Source organism: Vanessa tameamea, chromosome 31, assembly GCF_037043105.1.
Source record: "Vanessa tameamea isolate UH-Manoa-2023 chromosome 31, ilVanTame1 primary haplotype, whole genome shotgun sequence".
Taxonomy (NCBI): domain Eukaryota; kingdom Metazoa; phylum Arthropoda; class Insecta; order Lepidoptera; family Nymphalidae; genus Vanessa; species Vanessa tameamea.
In genome coordinates, this window is record NC_087339.1 from 713,195 (window position 1) to 735,564 (window position 22,370).

Below are 22,370 nucleotides of genomic sequence, written 5' to 3' on the forward strand. Positions count from 1 at the left end.
CTATACAACAATGATTGGATTTACACACACACTTATCATCATCTACATAATAAAAAATACTTGTTTACAATAATGTTTTGGTGTTTAATATAACAATAAACGGTCTATAGTGACTAAACGCCTTTCGTTAAAAATAATCGTATATGCAAGACCGCACTTTTGCTCCTTATATTTTATCAGGCGTCAATCACAGAAATATAAAATGAAATGGTCACAATAAATAAATAAAATAAGATATTGTATTAAATACAAAATCCTGACGTTAATTAAAATATAAATGAAGTCAAAAAAATTACTATTAAATGTGACTGAATGTTAAGAGTAAAAAATTTAAGTAGTATTCTATTTAGGCTAGGTAACGACTTAAAGACAGTTTAAAAGAACATATGTATGTAACCTCTTTGGGCCCAATAAATTTATTTGTCATTATAAGTGACTTACTATTCATTAGTCGTAGCCACGTTCAAACCTAGAGTAGCTTTGGAACTACGCCTCGTAGAAAAATGTACTACAAGTAAGCAAAACGAATCAGATTAGAATTATTGGCATATAGGCCAATTAATAATAAAAACTCAATTGAAATCCATATTAAATTATTTTATTTCAGGTAAATCATTATTTTACAAAAATACACAAATATTAATTAATAGGGAAAGGCAGTCGGGATATTAGGGCAAGTGGGGTAAGGTGAGTTGTCACCATCGACCACAAATATTGCCACTATTCTTTACAACAAACTCAATTCGCACTAATACTAATTAAGTTTAATCATTTGTTCATTACACTGACTCACTCAACGTTTAGAACACATCGAAACAGCATTGTTCTTTCGTGGTCAAATAAGTTCATTCCACGAAACGAACTCCCAAAGGAAATTGTCCTTATGTGTTCATTGGTTAATGCGAGTGACGTCATTATTTCTTAGGAATGTCAAATGTATTCGTCTCGCTTGCCTCTAGTCGCGCGCATCGGCCAATAAAGTGCGAGTGTTTCTTCCAAGGAGTTCCATTCGTGGAATGAACCATATATCAAATGAGGTGGTACTTAGGTGGGTAACAGTCTTACCACCAAATAAATATATATTTCTCGACAATTAATTACAAGTACAATTATAATACTATGATATACATTTTAACTAAAAAAGTCATGGGTCATAGATTTCGTAACAGTCTTGAGCACAATACTTGAGTCACGTTTATTAACACACACAAACACAGACACAAATATTATGTCCACCACACTCTACCACCATTGTAATATGGATTACCGTCAGCTTGGTAATCCGGTATACGATCGTCCTCGTAATCACTGTAATGATTCTCAGGTCGGTTGTAAACCGTTCGGAGCGTTGTACTTCTTTTGTTATTGTATTGTCCGTTGGAATTTTGATAACTGACGCTTTGTTGATTTCCGTTATTCGATTGATAAGTATTACCGTTGCTCTGCTCGTTTCTATGATTACTTGATTGTCCAGTATTTTGTTGATTCCTGTTCCGTTCTGTACTGGTTTGTTGATTACCGTTCCATTGTTGATTGTTCCATTGATTGTTATTGGTTTGTTGATTGCTATTCGTCGTCGATGGTTTGTTTTGTATCTGTTCTCCAAACACTACAGCTGATACGAATGCTCTTTGCACGAGAGCGTATAGAGCGGGAGTGTGTGGGGCGCCACAAGATCGTCCCAGAGACGTGACAGCTACAACACGCCATATACAGCCATCTTGGATTTGTGCTGGGCCGCCTGAATCGCCCTGTAAGAAAAAATCAATTTGATTCTAAATTTAAATAGATTTTTTAATGTTACATAAAATTGTAGTTTGTTGTAAACCTTTCCAATTGTCGTAATAGCAGAGCATCGCGTTTAAGTAAGAAAGGCAGCCATTTTGATTTTGTTTAAGAGTAAATCCGAAACGTCACCAACGCACCATGACACCGGCAATTTGCTACCAAGTATTTAATTATAATAGTAATCATTTATTTGCATAACATATATGTTGTCGATTACGAATAATTATTAACTTAGATGATTCTGTTGTATCTGTGGTGTGTGAACGCCGTGACATAATGAGTCACGTGATCGGCATCGTTTGAAGGGTCAACTGTCACATTTTAAATTCTTTCGAGAGCGATGAGTCGGAAGCTAAAATTGATTATAGAGAGCGGTACAGTCCGGGCCTTCCAAACGGGACCGTTGGTTCACGCAACTCTGATAATTATAATATAATTTGTGATTACTGATTACCTACATAAAGTACAAGAATTGTCATAATGTATCGTTGTGGTTTATAGCCTGAGACCTAACGCCATGAACCCTGTACCAGAAGCCCCTACCGATGACAGTCATGCCGCTGTTCTATCGCAGTCGCCGTCATATAGTTTTTTTACAGATTTTATGAAATAGTACACATCTTATTTCTCATTTGTTTTCGACGTTTTGCTGTCCACCGCTGGACGAGAGACTTCCCAATAGAACGCTAACCATCTCGCATCGATCCCTTATCTGCCGCCTCCTCAACATTAACCATGATGTTAATGTTATATTAATGGGATGTCATCCCAGGCTTGTATGTAGATTGCTTTTGTTTTACTTAAATAAATATATATAAAATGCCTTAATAAATCTTCTTATTACCTGACAAGTATCCTTGCCCCCTCTTTTTTCTCCAGCACATATTTGACTATCGCTCGACGGACCGTTCGGAATCTTCCTGGACGTACCCAAAACACTGTAGCATTCCGACATTTCCCAAACCGGTAAAGATACGCTGCGGAGTTCCTGAGATTGCTCTCCACCTGAAATTACCCATATATATAAAATAAATTGACTCAAATCAGTTGAACTGAAAAGCCTACTAAAATATTTTTCTAACTCTGACGATTCATAGCATAATGTGTTTCAAACGTTGGGAAAAGATTAACTACTAAGTTCTTACTGGTTCTTTTCGGTATAATCTACATTCCGAACTGATGGGAGCTTTACTGTTAATTTAGTTCTGTAAAATACGATTCAAAGGCCTTGAGTGAAGTATATTTTGATTGTTTGATTAAAAACAAAAATGTTTGGTGATACCCTTCTGAACAAAGACAGATTCTATTCTCGACAATGTTTGTAGATGGACGAGAAAATGGGCCAACTAGTTGTGAGTAGTCACCACCGCCCATAGACATTGGCGCTATAAATATTAACCATTCCTTACATCACCAATGCGCCACCAACCTTGGGTACTAAGAGTTTATGTCACATGTCTGTAGTAATACTGGTTCACAACAATACTAAGAATTGCTGTTTGGTTGTAGAATATCAAATGAACGGGTGGTTCTTAGCCAGATTAGCCAGGTAGCACCAAGTAAACTATTTTGTCTCTCGTTAGGCGTGATCTTCAGGTTGTAAATGAAACGAACATTAACGTGAGGGTTGTATATTTTGCGTTTCACTGATACAGAGGTTGTGTCGCGACTGACTAAACTTATCTATCACAATTATATAGAAAAGTATGCATTGCTTATGACCTACTTTTGGGAGTGGTTCCGTGTGCAAACATATGATGCAATTATGTGACTACATGTAGGCACACTATGATTTAGGTGTTTATGCCATTAAAAGTATGATCTCCATTTAATCTTAAAATATTGAGACCAGTGAAAATAATATTTCTAAAAATTTTGATCTTAGAAAAATTGTTCTTCTGCAAATATGCATAAATAAACACAAAATATATACTTACCGAATTCAGTTCTACCCCAGCCACTAACGATGATGGGGTCACCAGGTGGCGGTGGTATCCCCAAGCAAGCTGGTCGTATCACGTTTGAAAACCTATAACAAATTATAGACGGTAAAGTTAAATGTCGCATATGTCCCATTGAACTCAGGTCTGCTGAGACATAAAATCTTGAGGAGAATATTTGAAACGTAATCCACAAAGCAGTTTTAATGAGGCTTGGTTTTATTTTGGGCTAATTAACACATTTGTATAATTGCGTATGTTTTAGCCCAGTTGCGATAGATGGCGCTGACTGAAAGTGTCACTTTTCTGAATCGCGCTGACCGGATATTCCTTCCTGGGTATATATAGTGTGTCAAATAAATTATAATTGTGAACAGTGGAAATCGGTCTCTAATTTTATTTACTGTTTGATTGCCGATGATACTTCTGCGTAATTGGTATTTATGATAAAGTAGGCACGGGCGATATCCGAATATTTTGTCATCGGTTGTGTAACCGATATTTGGATTGAATATCGGTGTTGACATCCGATTCCAGAAGTCGCCCTGTCTCTGTTTAACTTCACATTGTGCGATATGTGAGAAAGAGATGGAACGGTGATATCGAAATCGGTTCGACATTCGCTTCATCTCTTTCTCAAAGACGGGTTACTGTAAAGTTAAAGAGAGATGAGGCGAATATTTCATGTTTTTAATGTTATCGTACTTTGAATGCTTTGACGTACCAAAACGATATTCATAGTTTTTTAGATGCGCAAAACGGTTACTCGTCAACATCAAATCGATGACGTGTTATGACGACATCGATTTTAGATTCGTTTCGATAAATCGGATATATGCCTATGTTAAAGGCAATAGACGAAATATCAAGTTCTAAAGGTTAGTGGCGTATTGATTATGTAAAAAACTTTACAGAATCCTTGAAACATTACAATACACCTTTAGTGCTAAATTACAAATAACGAATTCATTGGTGATTTTGCGTGTTTTCTGAGACACTTCCAACTTCCAGACATTGGACTATTACTGAGAATTCTTCGACCGAAAGACCCAATAACTTTTTATCGGTAGTAACTAGTCTGTAGTACTTACGTGACAGTCGAAGCCATCTTGACAATCGCAAGATCGTAATAAGACTTCGGCAACTTGTATTTCGGATGTCGAATAACAGCGGCCACTTTTATAACCACAGCGGTCGGATCGTCCAGATACGACGAACCCAATTGTACTGCTCTTGGAGCGCCCCTGAGAATACAGAAAGGGTATTGGTATATATTACTTAAGTATACTTAGTGGTAGCAGGGCCGGACCGTAAGCTTAGGGGGCCCTAGGCTAACACTACTTAGGGGCCCACCTAAGACATATCTGAACGTAGACTTGAATTAAATTAATTGAAAGTGTTTGATTAAACAGGACTCGCAGGGCTGCAAACCATACGATCTGTTTAATTTAATAAAGATATGGATTATTTCTCATTATCGTCTATTTTTGACTTTGACTTAACTTATCCGAGGCCCCTTTGAATCCACGGGACCCTGGGCTGAAGCCCAAAAAGCCGTATGATAGATCCGGCCCTGGGTGGTAGGGTTTTGTGTAAGCCCGCCTGGTCAGGTACTACCTTCTCATCAAATATTCTACCACCAAGCAGCAATATTTATAATTGTTATGTTCTGGTTTCATTGAAGGTGAGTCAGTGAAACAAGGGACATCTTAGCTCCCAAGGTTGTTAACGCATTGCTGATCTAAGGAATGGTTACTATTTTAATAATAAACTGAAAGCTGCTTTAGAATGTTTCTCTAATTACTTCTTGCAGGCTATACCCGCTATACTAGACCAACGAGGCAGAAGAATTGGTTTCTAATAGAGAATATCTGCGTAGTATAAAACACAGTCGCTTTCTGCTATTTGCTATTTAAGCTTGGATCTTTTAAATTACTCGACGGATTTGAATGCGGTTTTCATTATTAAGCAGAGTGATACAAGATTTACATGTCCAACACATGCATATAATGGTAGATAAAAGCCGAGAATTTCAAGTTATCTAGCCAGAAAAAAATAAATATATATTTTTTCTTTTTAACTTTTTTTATCAATCTAAAAGTTGTAAACAGACCCTTATTGTACACGTGTAAAGCCGGGACGGGTAGCTAGTATGTTAAATATGTTCACGATGATTGGTTGCTGCTGAGAAATTCTTGAATTACCAATTTTTTTTTCATTACTTTGATTCAGAAATTAAATGCAGGGCTTCGAATATGCATATACTGTGACTAGATATATAGGAATTATATAACAAGTAACTTACGATACAACAGTGTTATCTCTCTCCTGGTAAACGCAGTGTGCCGCCGTCAACACGTACCGGTTGCTCACCAACGATCCCCCACATTTCCACGAATAACCGCCTAACTGAAATTATAATTCAGTCTAATTATTGTCAAATAGCGAAACTTAGTTCTAAAGGTTGGTGGTGTATTAGCGGTTGGTGTATGTGGTGACCAGTCACCATCGATTAATACATATGTCTGTTCACCAGACTATTACATAATTCTTCCCGAATTGATGGTAGTAATTCCAATGTGAGACAAGATTTGAACTTAACTTCAACGCTATAAACGAACTGTATTTCTCGTTCTAGATTCTCGCATTAGATATTCCATTGTCTAATCAATATCTTCAGCCCCTGCCCCGGACACAGATTAACACATATGATCTACTAAATAACATCCTGTTAATGCCCCACTGCTGGCCTACGACCTTCTCCCCCTTCGTAATCCCGCCAGTCTGACTAGGTAGAGATTAATAAATAATCGCTAAATGTATGTATGTAGGTATAATATTAAGAATCACCTACCCGCAATAAAGGCCATCCCAGCAACGCCATATGTGGGAATTCCTTCACGGTTACCACTTTGCCGCCCACCACCAACGGCACGGTGGTCGGTGTACAGGATGACACGTTAACTCTCACGACCTCCGGCGACGGTACAAGTGGGATCGCTTGAATTTGAGTTATGTCCAGCGTTTTATACGTATTGCACACTGTAATATAAATATTAATGTTATTAGACCTGGTTTAATGACTAAATTTAACCAATAAATCTAAGAGAGTGAGGTGGCCAGGGACTTCCGGTTGACAACGAAGTTGCTTTCTCTATATAGTATGTACTAGCGACCCGCCCCGGCTTCGCGCGGGTGCAATGCTGCCACTAAATATACTACAGAATGTCTTACAACGTTCACAGTTTTTCAGTCGTTAGACAATACCGCTTTATTTGTTTTAAATCTGCAATGTCTTCGAAAATATTCATTTAAATTACATGCTGTTGTCCCTAAGAGATAGACATATACCATCGCGGACTTTTTTGAAGATCTTTTTAAGGTATACAATACTGTAGTACATTATTTTGATCAATCTCGTAGGGTTCAGCCAGCGTTTGCAATGTAATCGCAAAAAATATTTATTTACGACATCACTTCAGAAACCTCCAAAATTATCAGTGTTTCTCTACTATATTGTGGACGTATTAAACATATAAACCTTCCTCTTAAATCGATCTATCTATAAAAAAAAAACCGCATCAAAATCCGTTGTGTAATTTTAAAGATCAAAGCATACACAGGGACAGACACGATGTAATAAATCAACAAACGTTTGAGAACAATTCAATGACAAGAAATGTGTACTTTTTTTAAAAGTTCCGTGTGATTTAAAACTAATAAATAATTAATGTTCTGTTAAACCGTTTATAATAGAAAGAGATAGAGAGAAAAGGAAAGAGTGGGAAAGATCGTCTCGTCGCAAGTGCGTGCGCAGACAGGTGCACTGTCTATTCCGGCACTCATTTTCCGATGGCACGACAAAACCGTCAAAACTAGAAAGAGTTCACGGGAGGCAACTAGAGAGAGGCACGGGACTGTACACATTTCCAACTTCAAAGGTCCTGGACTCCAGGACTCCAAGAGACTTTCTATCGATTCTCTGTAACGATCCGGAGTCTGAAATGTAGACAATTATTGTGCCTCGTTTTTGGAACGAAGCCAATTAAATAACTGCTAAACGAATATTCATAAAACTTTTACCAGAAGACGAAGCGTGTTTCGGAGACGGTTTTAGTACAATATAAGAGATTTCTATCGATTAATTTGCTTGTTAAAAAAGGGTATATTGATACGCGGAGATGGCCCAGTGGTTAGAACGCGTGCATCTTAACCGATGATTACTGGTTCAAACCCAGGCAAGCACCACTGAATTTTCATGTGATTAATTTGTGTTTATAATTCATCTCGTGCTCGGCGGTGAAGGAAAACATCGTGAGGAAACCTGCATGTGTCTAATTTCAACGAAAATTCTGCCACATGTGTATTCCACCAACCCGCATTGGTGGAATATGCTCCAAACCTTCTCCTCAAAGGGAGAGGCGGCCTTACGCCAGCAGTGGGAAATTTACAGGCTGTTAATGTGTTGTAATGTAAAAATATTGATACGATCGAGAGCGTGAACTTTTCCAAGAATTTACTTTACAATACGGAAAAACTGAATTGTTTCATATTTTAAACAAGACATACAAACTTGTCTAAACAAAATTATCATATAAATAGCAATATAAATCTGACACATGGTGCATATCAAATAAGAACCGTATTGTAATAAAAATAAGATTTGAAATTGTCTACTAAGCACTTAATGTATTCATTAAACAAACCGCAATGTAATTTAATTAATTTTAAACGAGTTGAGTCATTATAATTGTTTTTTTTTTGCTATTTTCGTTCGACTACGTAGTATTAGTGAGTTGTTTAAATTATACTCCTATTGTACGACACGTGCCGATTTACAGTATATATCACGAATTGGTCGCACGCGAAACTTCTCGTTTATTCAACAGATTTTTACAAATTTCTAAACTTATGACAGTTTTTTTTTTTTAATTTAATTGTATACCGACGGCGTCTGTTCGCACGACTTACATTTGTTTTTTTTATACAGCCATAGCGCCGCTCTCTACGTGGCCGGTAACTTGTTCCGCTCTCTAAAATTAATTCTTTGTTAAATGATAACAATTTAATAAATTTCAATCAAGAATACTCTTTATTTTTCTGTACATCTACGGCTGGAGCTCTTCAAAATGAGACCATAACCGATTTTTATGTGCAGCTATCCGCCAATCACTTGGACAAAATCGGATTACGCTATTAATATATAAGATGTTTTGCTTAAACATTCGATCGTGAATAACTAACATCATTGTAAATCTGTTTAGTGAAAAGAGCAACTATACCTTCTTGCTTTTCATCTCGCTGAAGACTGTAACCTAAAAGGTGGTAGAGTTAAATTTATATGTGACGATTCAAAAATGCTTTATTGTAAAGTTAACTTGAATAAAATACATTTTTTTTATTTATTATATCGGTACGCGGCCGAGCAAATGAGCCACCTGATGGTAAGTGGTCACCACAGCCCATAGACTATGGCGGTGTAAGAAATATTGACCATTCCTTACAAAACCAATGTGCCACCAATCTTGGGAACAAGATGTTACGACCCTAGTGCCTGTAGTTACACTGGCTCACTCGCCCTTCAAACCGGAACACAACAATACTGAGTACTGCTGTTTGGCGATAAAATATCTGATGGGTACCTACCCAGACGGGATTGCACAAAGCCCTACCACCACTTTTGGTGGTAGAGCTGCTGATTCTATCAATAGTACCACATTTGATTTGATTTTAAGGTTTAAGTTACAGAACTTTATAATAAACAAAAATGATGGACGACAAATAATAGATTTTCTGGGAAAATTTGAAGACGAAATTAAACGGTACTCATTATAAGTTTCAATTTAAGAGCTATTTTTTTGAATTGTATGAGCAATTCTTTAAGTGTTTATGAGTTTAAAGAGCATCCGCAAATCATACGCAGAACATTGCCGGATTTTAAATCCTGATATGTGAAGAGGATTACATAGATCATAATTGATTCTTCGTATGTAACTAGTAGATAGGAGAGGATTGATTTATCTTTAAATCAATTCAAATATAAAATGTATCTATTGAGACAAGTCTTATAACACTATTCAATTTTTTTGGAGTATTTGCTGCTACTCGCCTGACTAAGCGAGTTATAAACTGCTTCAGCTTGATGTGGGGAACTCAGAATACTCGCTTCCTAAGCCTCCTGTAGCCAGATCTTGGCTTAGGTCGTCAAACGCCAAAATAACGACGAGATTTAACGAATACGCGATCAAGATGGATCTCGTTGGAGTGTATTGTGTTCTCTAACAAGTTCGTATTAATAGTGTCGCTGTACGGATCTGAATAGGTCATTAAAATGAACACTCACCAATCACCGAGTTCTATGCGTTAAGCATATCGATACGATCTTAGAATAATAGAATATAATTTTTCTCTTGTCTAATGAGAACATTTCTAATATAAAATTAAACCTTATCTAAAACGCAATGTTTCTTATTAGATCAGCAAGACGAGACGCCTTGTAAACGATCCATCTATTCGCTTCATTCAAGTCGCAACCTGCACCCGCGTTAACAATTCAGGCGCTATGGGAAAATTTCAGGCGCAGGACCAAAAGTTTCTTCCAGGCAATTGGAGAAATATTGTTTTCATAAAACGTTCACTAGATGGCGTTAGTAGTCTTTTAAATCGCGCTTACGCCTTGTACGGAATATTTACATAGTAAGTTACGTTCATATCAATAGATGCAGTCATTTGGAACAGCGTTGCAGAACTATTGATAGTTTGACAATCGATAGTTGATCTCGAAAACTATTCAGGACGTCGATAGTACTATCGATAGTATCGCTAACTCTCTGTAAGCAATACTATTGGTAGCAGCGATACTATCGATAGTATCGACAGTTTTGGACTATCGATAGTTGAATTTATAAGTAATGGTTTTTGAAATACTATCGATAGTATTCGTGGGGTACTATCGAGATTATCGATAGTATTGACACGTGACTATACTATCGATTGTGAACTATCGATATGCAACATAATATTTTGAGAGTGAGGGATTACGCACATCCGAACTACTAATTACTATTAGTGATCAGTATTTTAAGTTTGACAGGCGTGTTAAACTTAACCTTAATTTCAAAATAACGGGGATACGAGGTCCAAGGTTGGAGCAACCTTATATAGGTTCAAGCTGAAAAAGTAATATAACAACTAAATAACTGAGTTCTGGTGTACAGGTCTGGGTATATAACCTAGACCCGTACACCAGAACTCAGTTATTGGGTTATTTGAAAATTTCTCTATAGCAGCCGGCATTTGGGATTTGGAAGTACATTTCCATACCCAGAAAAGTTCTTAAAGTCGTTGCATCTGCGCCTTGAGTCTTTCCGGTCCTGTCCGGCCTGCCATGCCATCGGATTACGACAGAGAAGGAATAGAGAGTGCACCTGTATTTGCAAACACAGGTGCACTATAACAGGTCCTGCTTAGCTGGTTTCTCTTGAGATTGGCCGCCAACCAGAATCGGTCAGGACATCATCACCATCAACATTTATTAGTAGATTAAAAGGAAGAATAGAAGAAAACTTTATATGGAAGATTAATTCTAAAACATATAAACTTAACAGTCAGTATTGATACAATTCAAAATGCTTACTTTTCTCCGCCATTTCAATATACCGCTTCTTTTCAACAGTGTTCATGTAATCTTCATTTGGACCAATGATTAGTTCAGGGCTGACCGAAGTATCGTCTTGCGCAGGTTTTGGTCCAAAACTTGGCCTCTGTGTTGGCGGTTTATTGGTAATTGGTGGACCACTGACCACGGCCGGCTTCACACCGGGTCGAATTGTAAACGGATATTGCGTGGTTTGGTATGCGTTCGGATATTTCCTAGAATCGTAATCTTGGTAGTACGATTTCGTCGTGTAGCCTTGTCGTGACGTTTCATAATTTATGATCGTATTCCTCTTACCATCCTCAAATGTTAATCTTTCATTAAATGTGTCCCTATTAGCAGCTTGAAGCGCTTCACTGTATAACCCTGAATTAGCTGGTCTATCATTATCAATTACTGGTCTCTTGTTTGGTTTAGTTGCACTAACAATTCGTTGTTTTGGCGTTTTATTTCGTGACGCTTCTCTTGTATTTGAATTGCTATCATAGTTTTGACTAGAACGTGTGGTTGTTTTTTTTAAAGGTTTAACAGTTGTCACGCGTGAGTCTCCGAATATAATTTGTGAGTTTTGCTTATGTTTTTGTTTATCGCCATCTCTGTCTAACTCTTCGATGTTGAAAGGGGCAGCTGTTCTATGTTTGTTGGTTGTTCGTTGGTCTGTTCTCGGCCTTTTCGTTGTAACGTCAAATTGAAAAGGTCGTAGAGTTGGGTGTGATGTCTGGAAAGCTGAGAAGAAATCTGTAAATGCAATAGTGTTTAGTGTTAGACTTTGTAGCTATTGGCACTGTGAGACATATCAATTATCTCTAAAATCGTCGATGCGGAACCAACCGGTTTATTCAGATAAAAGTAATTTATTAATAATAATGGCCATTCCAATTTTAAGATCAGTGAACCAGTGAACCTGTCAAAATTAAAATATTACGTCTCTTGAACTTAATATCTTAATTTTAGGGACTGCCTCACTCGCCCTTCAATCCGGAACATTCAAATACTAAGGTATTGACAGTAGAATATGTAAAGAATAAGTGGTACCTAAAATGCCCAACTTGCACAAAGCCCTTACAACGTAGAAAATATACCAATCATTTTATAGATGCGTTGATTATTTTACCTGTCTGTTGTAAAATTGAGCTCCGGAATTAGGATAATTAAGCTTATAAAAATAATAAAGAAAACGAAATTAAAAACTTATAATATAAGCTAACATTGAGCTGTTCCAGATGTGGTGGTCAATTGGCCGCGATGTTTTATTATATGTCAACAACGGACTTCGTCTTAATTCAAAACTATTCGCAAGTATATTGCATTCTGACCCTAAAAACGAGTTTGAAAGTCAGATGAAGGCAGGACATAAACAAACCAGTACTATTTTTGGAATATGTATGTTACTGTAAAAGCTCGAACTAAGGTAAATCTTTAGATTTTCCAGTAAAACCTAAGATTTACCGACATGAGTTGGTAAATGTAAGTATTTATTATAAAGGGACGACTTTTTGGGACTTTTAAATAACTTTTTTTCTTTTTCTCGCTGAAAAAACGTGTTACGCGCTTCCCCCACGTGATGGAAAGTGGGGGGGTACTCCCCGGAGCTCTGGACGCCGAATGCGCCCAGGTACGCCGGGTTTACTAACTAAAAAACCAGCGGTACCCTCTCCGTCTTTCGGCGGGCGCCACGGGGTCGCTAACGCATGCTACCGTAACGCCCTGACGGTCGGCCCGCCTATGCGTGCCTCCAACACCAACCGATACACCTCCGCGAGCACCTCCGCATGGAGCTCCCAGGGCGGATTTAAATAACTAACCTAACCTATTTAAATTATTTTAATTTCGGATATTATTTTATAACACGTTATGACTTAATTTTTTTCAACGTTTAAAGTGCCTTAAATGTAAATCCTAAGATTTACTAAGTGAACGGTGGCAAAAGTTTGAATCGCAAACCGTTTTGGGCATTTACCATTAAGAATTGGTAAATTTAGGTTTTACTGGAAAATCTTAGGATTTACCGTAGTTCGAGCTTTTACAGTAACATATATATAGACATTTTATTGGCAATATCAGGATTATTCGAGATAAGTAAGCGTATATTCAAACGATTTTATATGAACGATCCACAAATTCAGTGAGTTTTTAATCAAACAAATCAATTACACAGATATATTCACAATAGTCATCAATGTCGATTCGTTAATAAATCATTTACAAAAACACACATAAATCACTGAATCTATTACAAAAGTATAAAGATAATGTTGGAAATTAGCGATTCGTCGCAAACGTGGTGCGCGGGAAATCTTGAATGTAACTGTCCATCCAAGATGGCTGCCGCGCGGTACCATCGACGCGACGCTTCACTAGAGCGCCGTTCAACTCCCATTGACACTCTTTTCCAACCAGTATGAATAAACACGATGGCGCACCATGCGCCGTCATATATATAAAACATAAAATGTTCTTAATTCGAAAAAAAAGTTTTTTGCTTCCTACAGTCGTTGCAATTTAATTTCTTAATCAATTTAATCTAGGCAAGAAATCTCTTAGTTTGAAAGACTTCTAAATGGCATATTTCTTAATGAGTACCTAATATTAAAGGTTTTTATTCTTCAATTTTTACTTGGTGGCAGGGCTTTGTGCTAGCCCGTCTTGGTAAGTACCATCCATTCATCAAATAATCTACCGCCAAACAGCAGGACTCAGTATTGTTGTTCCGGTTTGAAGGGTGAGCGAGCCAGTATAACCACAAGTACAAGGGACTCTACATCTTAGTTTCCAAGGTTGGTGGCGTATTGGCGTTGTGGATATGCGTTTTTTGGAAGACGTCGATTCCATTTGGATTATTGGACATATCATCAGAGAGACAGAGAGACTTAATGTTGTGAGTAACTTACCATAAAATTGACTCCTAACGTCAGATATAAGCACGATGAGGAAGATTATGGAGACAGTACGAAGCATTTTAACATTATCTGTATCTGAAAAGAGAATCATATTATAAATAAACAGCACAGTTCAAATGACACACACTTGGGTAGGTACTTCAACTTATATATTTTTTTTATATCTCAAGCTCATCTGATGGACTTGACTGATCGGACTTGGGTGACCACCCATGGTCACCTGCAACACCGGGGGGCTTAAAGGTGCGTTGCCGGCCTTTTAGAAATTTGTACGCTCTTTTCCTGATAGTTCCACAGAGTGGTTGTTACATTACATTACATTAGCAGCCTGTAAATTTCCCACTGCTGGGCTAAGGCCTCCGCTCCCTTTGAGGAGAAGGTTTGGAGCATATTCCACCACGCTGCTCCAATGCGGGTTGGTGGAATACACATGTGACAGAATTTCGTTGAAATTAGACACATGCAGGTTTCCTCACGATGTTTCCTTTCACCGCCGAGCACGAGATGAATTATAAACACAAATTAAGCACATGAAAATTCAGTGGTGTGGCTCAGACTGGTTGTGGGAGTCAGAAAATGCCTTAAAAATCGCGCTATTGTTGATTTCTTCTACCATCAAATGAATTAATTAGTTAGTACTGTTCACCGTTGTGTTTCAATTTGAAGGGTGAGTGAGTGTAACTTAAGGGGACATAACGTCTTAGTTCCCAAGGTTTCTCATTCCAAGGTTGCACACTTTTCCAAGGTTATATCAGGAATAATTAATATGCCATTTGGAGGCCCATTTGCATGCATTAATATAATAAAGAATTAATGTTGTTTATAACTGAATAGCCTTTAAAACCTTTGATTTGGGATGTCTAAGATACTGAACCTATTTTTGACGTCGTCACGTCTCACCACCAAAATTGGAAAATGATTTCTTTAAATAAGTACAAAAGCAAATATTTTGCGGAATTTTGTGACATATAAGACTATTTAATATAGACGCTCTACGATCTTTCTAACGGAACCGTTGAACGGCCATTGCGTCCAAACGTGTTGTTCTATAGTCTAAAATCTTCCTCAAACAAGGGGCTATTTAAATATATATATTTTTTTGTGTTTTAAAAAAATAAATAACCAGATTTAAATAAATTGATAGATTATTTGTTTAATATGTTCAAATATAGTATTATTAATTCGCCATTTTGATGCGTGTATACACAGATTATAAAACATAAGGCAGATGGAGCACACAGAAGGTTAAAGTGAAGCAACAAAAGCGAATGTGAAACAGAAACTAATACAAATTCCCTATAGTGCAAAAGTACTGTTACGCTATTTGACAAATTATTTAATAAGTGAGTATTTTTTTATTTTTTTTATGATATCGGTAGGCGGACGATCAAATAGGTCACCTGATGGTAAGTGGTCACTACCGCCCATAGACAATGGCGCTGTAAGAAATATTAACCATTCCTTACATCACCAATGCGCCACCAACCTCGGGAACTAAGACGTTACGTCCCTTGTGCCTGTAGTTAGACTGGCTCACTCACCCTTCAAACCGGAACACAACAATACTGAATACTGCTGTTTGGCGGTAGAATATCTGATGAGTGCGTGGTACCTACCCAGACGGGCTTGCACAAAGCCCTACCACCAAGTATATTGTTGTTACTATTGTGTACGGGGATGACGAACAAAGATTTTATGTTTATTTCTTAAGTTCTGGCTAAAAGTTCGTTGCGTTCATGTAATATTAGAGTATAATATGTTGCTATTGTTTTATTATTATTGTCAACATTGACAACAATCTGTTAGTTCACGCTCTTGTTCAGCGATGTGTTTCGAGTTTTAAAACTCTTCTGATCTAAAAGTCATTGAACTTTATAAAATTTACGGCAACAAGGTTATTTTGAAAAGGTCAACAACAAATCAGGCGCCATTTTGAATAACAATATATCGATAATTTGTACGTGCATATTGCATCTTGCCTGCTCCGATTTCGTCCGGACAAGAGTCTTATTAACTTCCTGATTGCAGCGCCACCTACCGGCGTTAATTTAAGCCATCCATTCAAATACATACAAAAAATAAATACTTGCAATAATATATCATTAAATTATTAATTAAATTATAGAAGTCAAAATTGTATCGTTACAGTCGCATAATTTGATATTTTCTAGAGATATTATGATTTAAGATGTATTTCTTTCTGACTTTTTAGAAAATAAAAAATAAACTATATAGCACTTAAGAATAATGTTTTTTTTTATTAAATCTGTAGGCGGACGAGCAAATGGGCCACCTGATGGTAAGTGGTCACTACCGCCCATAGACAAAGGCGTTGTAAGAAATATTAACCATTCCTTACATCACCAATGCACCAACCACCAACTCACCAACAACTCACCAACCTTGGGAACTAAGATGTTACGTCCCTTGTGCCTGTGGGAACGGAACCCTAAAAATATGAAGATCTTCACTTAATACATGTTAAATTAGTACTCCATAGTATTAACATAAGAATTGATAACATTAAGTGCTTAAATATATACAAATATAAATTAAAAATAGTTACTGTATAAATCTTGACCGCGTAGAATGGAGGCAAGAATGCTAGCAGCATTTCCCCGTTGAATCGCAATTCCGATCCTCTGGGCTAAAAACGAACCAGCCCTCCTGTCACCAGTGCAGGCGATATGGCGACGTGTTATACTTTTGATAAAGCTTTTTGAATAATATGATTAATACATTTCTGCTCAACGAAGTACATCTCGACGGAAAATCTCAAAAACTTTTCATAACTGTGTCTTCAACTTTAGCCACTGACCCATTGACACACAAAATGAACGAATTATTCATCTTAGACCTGTAATGAGTGAACAATTTAACGGTACCGGTAATCTAATCCAATTCAGGTTTAAAATTTGATTACCATTCACCGACTAGCAAATAAATCTCTGTACTACAATTATGAATGCGAATGTAAATTTTATAAAGGTCAGCGGACCGACTGATTGTAGGTGGTCTGCCCAGAGATATTATAGTAAGTAATATTAAACATTGACATTCAATATGCGACCGAATTCGGAGCTGAGGAAGCTGAGATCTTTATTTTGATTATTTATTCATACATAAAAGTTTACAAAACAAAATAATTATAGCTAGAATACTAGGTACCAGTCAGTCTTCAGATGCCGCTAAGCAGTACTCAATATTGTTGTTTTCTGGCTTGAAGGGTGAGTGAGCCAGTGTAACTACAGGCACTAGGGACATAGCATCATAGTTCCCAAGGTTGGTGGCGCATAGGCGATGTAAAATGGTTAATATTTTAACAGCCATTGTCTATGGGCGATGGTGACCACTTACCATCAAGTGGGCCATTTGGTCGTCCGTCAACTTATATCACAAAAACAGGGATAACATCGAAAAAACTATAACTAGCGATTTTCGTTTGGAAATCGTTGGGGAAAATGAGATATTTTATTTATTATTTATTTATTTATACATAAAAGTTTGGAAAACTTTATACTTATTGGAAGCATCAGAAAACCACCCAGGTCTGTAATTAATGGTAACCTAGAGTTAAATCTAGGTGCCAGTTAAACATGTGTATAAACTATCGTAACTTACTTAAAAAGTATGATTTTGGTTTCTTCTTAATGTTACGAGGAGTAATATGGTCCTGTCTTAGGTCCCTTGTGCCTGTAGTTACAGTAAATCGTCCTTCAAACCGTAACTCACTAATAGTAAGTATTTCTATTTGGCGGTAGAATATCTGATGGGTGGGTGGTACTTACCCAGTAAACTTTTAGTCGTACCGCCAAGTATTTCTTTGTGTTTATAAAATGAATTATAGTCTGGTAATTATTTACAGAAGCTTTAGTTTGTGTGTAGATAAAAAATGTATTCATAATTTTGTTCAAGGTTTAATGTAACATATAAAATACTAGCGACCCGCCCCGGCTTCGCACGGTTGCAATGCTGCCACTAAATATACTACAGAATGTCTTACAACGTTCACAGTTTTTCAGTCGTTAGACAATACAAACCGCTATGTCCCTGCGTTTTAAATCTGTAATATCTTCGAAAATATTCATTTAAATTATATGCTGTATTAGGATATCCCTAATTTATGTGATTGTGGGTTATCCCAAAGAAATAGACATATATCATCGTGGACTTTTTTGAAGACCTTTTTAAGGTGTACAATACTGTAGTACATTATTTCGATATATCTCGTAGGGTTGAGCTAGTGTTTGCAATGTAAGCGCAAAAAATGAGTTTATTTACGACATAATATTGGAAACCTCTAAAATGATCAGTGTTTCTCTACTATATTGTGCATATATTATACACATAAACCTTCCTTTTGAATCAATCTATCTATTAAATATAAATATAAATATAAATAAATATAAATATAAATATATGACAACATCACATACATTACTCTGATCCCAATGTAAGTAGCTAAAGCACACTAAAAAAAACCGCATCAAAATCCGTTGCGTAATTTTAAAGATCTAAGCATACATAGGGACAGACAGTGGTAAGCGACTTTGTTTTATACTAAATCAAATCAAATCAAGTTTATTCAAGTAAACTTCACAAAGAAGCGTTTTTGAATCGTCAAAATTAAAATACTACCACCGTTTCGGAAAGCAGCCTCCAGCAAGAAGAAACGGCAAGAAACTCGCATAGTTGCTCTTATCAAATAAACAGATTAACAATGCTGTTTTTTTACAATAATTAGTGTCCTGTGATGGAACCCGAGCCTAAATCCAGACGTTTTTTTCTAAAAAGTACTCTTTTAATGAATAATAAATAATAATAAGACTGTAATGATGATTCATTTGTTTTTTTATCTTGACGGGCTGGAACAAAGCCCTGCCATCAAGCTTACGCTTTCATGGTTGAAACAGTGAATCAATTTTATGAAATTTGTAACGCAAGCTTGAATCACAAGGACGGATGTCGGCTTTCACCCTTTGAGGATGTAATTTTGGGGATAAAGGGTTGTATACAAATTATTGAATACATATACAAATTTCACGCGGGCAAAGTCGCGGGTTCAGCTGGTCTTTGATAAACAGACTATTAAGAATCTTGTTTCATGTATAACTCGTTTACGATGGAATTTTTTCGACTTTGATCCAAAGTAATTAATTTATAGCCTCTGGCGGTTGTTTTAAATCGACTTTAAAAAAATATGCGAGTTCCTCAAGTCGGTTGTATTTTTTTAATGTTTGTTACATTCAGGGTAGCGTCATTAAAACGATTTTGAACTAATTTTTTTTGTTTGGAAGGGCTATTTTTTATTATATTTGATTTTTTTATGGGTTCGAATTATTTATAATATATCTTTCAGGGATTTTTTTGAATGAAGTTATTTTACGCGGCTTACAGTAGTAATAACTGGCAAAGGACACCTTATCCTCCCGCCATAAGTCTCGCCGGGGCTAGGGAGTCTCTGTACCCCGAGAACCCCTTAGGAATTGGAGGCCCGCAGAGTTGGGCCTACCGTCAGGACGTCACGGTATTATACGCAAGCGATCACGTGACGTTTCCCGATAAGACAGAGTGGGTATCGCTGGTATTTTAGTGGGTATTCCGTCGCCTTCAGCGCCGGCGAGCCCCACATACCGTCCCCCCCAACTCAAATATTTTCTAAGATTTCATGATTAATCTGTGAGTAGTATTTTGCTTTTATATATTTAACTAGCTGTGCCCGCGACTTCGTGCGCATTGCTTGAATGTAAGATATTTGGATATTGTAGCGTGATTTTATTTTTATTCTATATATAATTCTAAAATAAAAGTAGCCTAAGTTACTCCTCATTACATCCGCTATGTGCCAGTGAAAGTCCCGTCGAAATCGATTCAGCCGTTCCAGGGATTAGCCCCAACAAACAGACAAAAATTGTAAAAAATGTTATTTTGGTATACGTACCGTGTATACATACATATGCATTTAGTAAAAAGCGGTTATTTTAATATTACAAATTGACGCTCCAATTTTATTATATGTATACCTAGATAAAATAACCTATATGTTTATTAATAAACAAAGTCCTGACCGTATTTTATTATTGCACTTTGATAGGAAACCGCCCACACAGTAAAACGATGGCGATAAAAAACGATTTAAACAAGAAGCGAATTGATTTAAATTTAGTCAGACATAATAGATGTAACCAAAACTACATTTCGTTTGTACAGCCTGTAAATTTCCCACAACTGGGCTAAGGTCTCATTTGAGGAGGTTATCCTCCAATGCGCGATGGTGGATTCACATGTGGCAGAATTTCGTTGAAATTAAACACATGAAGGATTCCTCACGATGTTTTCCTTCACCGCCGAGCACGAGATGAATTATAAACACAAATTAAGCGCATGAAGTTCACATGAAAACATCATGAGGTAACCCACGTGTGTCTTATTTCAATGAAATTCTGCCACATGTGTATCAACCTTCACCTCAAAGGAAGAGGACTTAGACCAACAGTGGAACTTTTTCTTTAGGCAGACTGGCAATTGTTCGATTAATAAAAATGTAAAACTAGCGTTCGTTTATATATATTTATAACAAATACTCCAATAATTGTTGGAATAACTCTAGTATCGTAAATATATAATTATATATTGCATAATATCCTTAAGTCATCATTTTAAACGTACTTCAATATAAAATATATTGTGAGGTACATATACAAGTAGTCTTAGATCACTATTAAATTAAGTTATCGTAATACGCCGAGATGGCCGAGTGTTTACAAAGCTTGCATCTTATCCTATGATCGCGGGTTCGAACTCAGGGAAGTACTGAATTTACATGAGCTTAATTTGTGTTTATAATTGACTAGCGATCCGCTCCGGTTTCGCACGGGTGTAATGCTGTTCTAAATATACGAGTATATGTCTTACAACGTTCACAGTTTTTCAATCATTAGACCATACCAACCGCTATGTCTGTAATATCTTCGAAAATATTCATTTAAATTACACGCTATAAAGGGCCATATTGCTCTATACTAAATGCTTTAATACATTGTGCATTTAATATAGATCAATATGGCCCATTACAGTATGTAATTTAAACGCTTTAATACATTGTGCATTTAATATAGATCAATATGGCCCTTTACAGTATGTAATTTAAATGAATATTTTCGAGGATATTACAGATTTAAATCACAGAGACATAACGGTTTGTATTGTCTACTGACTGAAAAACTGTGAACGTTGTAAGACATTATGTAGTAGATTTAGTATCAGCATTGCACCCGAGCGAAGCCGGGGAGGTCGCTAGTGTATCATATTTTATTTTATACTTATGTTTAGACAGACTGTCGAAAAGAATAGTGACCGACAGTTGGATACTTAGTACACGCACTCTAGTAAAGTATTATGACGTTTGGAGACATTTGGTGTCAAACGTAGCTGCCACGCAAACTGAGATGATATGGCTTTTTTTTTTTAAATATAAATATTGGAACGTCACATACATTACTCTGATCCCAATGTAAGTAGCTAAAGCACTTGTGTTATGGAAAATCAGAAGTAACGACGGCACCACAAACACCCAGACCTAAGACAACATAGAAAAGTAATGAACTTTTTCTACATCGACTCGGCCGGGAATCGAAACCGGGATCTCGGAGTGGCGTACCAATGAAAACCGGTGTACACTCTACTCGACCACGGAGATCGTCAGATATAGTTGGCTCATTTGTTTTAGTTCTTTTCTAGTGCGAGACTCTAACTATATGTCGGAGGAGCAGGATGCCGAACAGTTGGGTTCGGGGATTGATACGACATTTGGAAGACTATGTGGACGTGCAATGGAGATATTCACAAAATAAAACGTATTTAATATCGTCTAATCACTGTATTAATTGATTCAATAATCGTACACCAATAATATCAAAGGATTACAATAATTCATCTCGATTAAGAGCAAATGGGTTTGCAAGCAACCATCGCATTCGAGTCGCTTGTCAAAACATGACGACTCGCGTTGCCATGACACTTACAACTCCATTCGGGGTGACCCGCTCTTAAAAGTAAATCAGCCATCAAACATTATTGCTAACT

General features: G+C 36.8%; 2 protein-coding genes across 3 annotated transcripts in view; one reads left to right on the plus strand and one right to left on the minus strand.

Annotated features, from left to right (window-relative positions):
- LOC113392148 (zinc finger protein 175-like) overlaps positions 1-22,370 on the plus strand; it is a 479,450-nt gene that overhangs the window by 69,623 nt on the left and 387,457 nt on the right. The window lies entirely within an intron of this gene.
- Positions 1,100-22,370, minus strand: part of LOC113392150 (uncharacterized) — a 30,634-nt gene continuing 9,363 nt past the window's right edge. The window contains exons 2-9 of the mRNA XM_026628429.2: positions 14,277-14,360; positions 11,365-12,123; positions 6,583-6,770; positions 6,034-6,137; positions 4,820-4,972; positions 3,726-3,817; positions 2,633-2,793; positions 1,100-1,751 (exon numbers count right to left, since the gene is read on the minus strand). Coding sequence (XP_026484214.2) covers positions 1,227-1,751; positions 2,633-2,793; positions 3,726-3,817; positions 4,820-4,972; positions 6,034-6,137; positions 6,583-6,770; positions 11,365-12,123; positions 14,277-14,343 — 2,049 coding nt within the window. The 5' untranslated portion in view covers positions 14,344-14,360 and the 3' untranslated portion in view covers positions 1,100-1,226. The remainder of the gene's footprint in view (positions 1,752-2,632; positions 2,794-3,725; positions 3,818-4,819; positions 4,973-6,033; positions 6,138-6,582; positions 6,771-11,364; positions 12,124-14,276; positions 14,361-22,370) is intronic.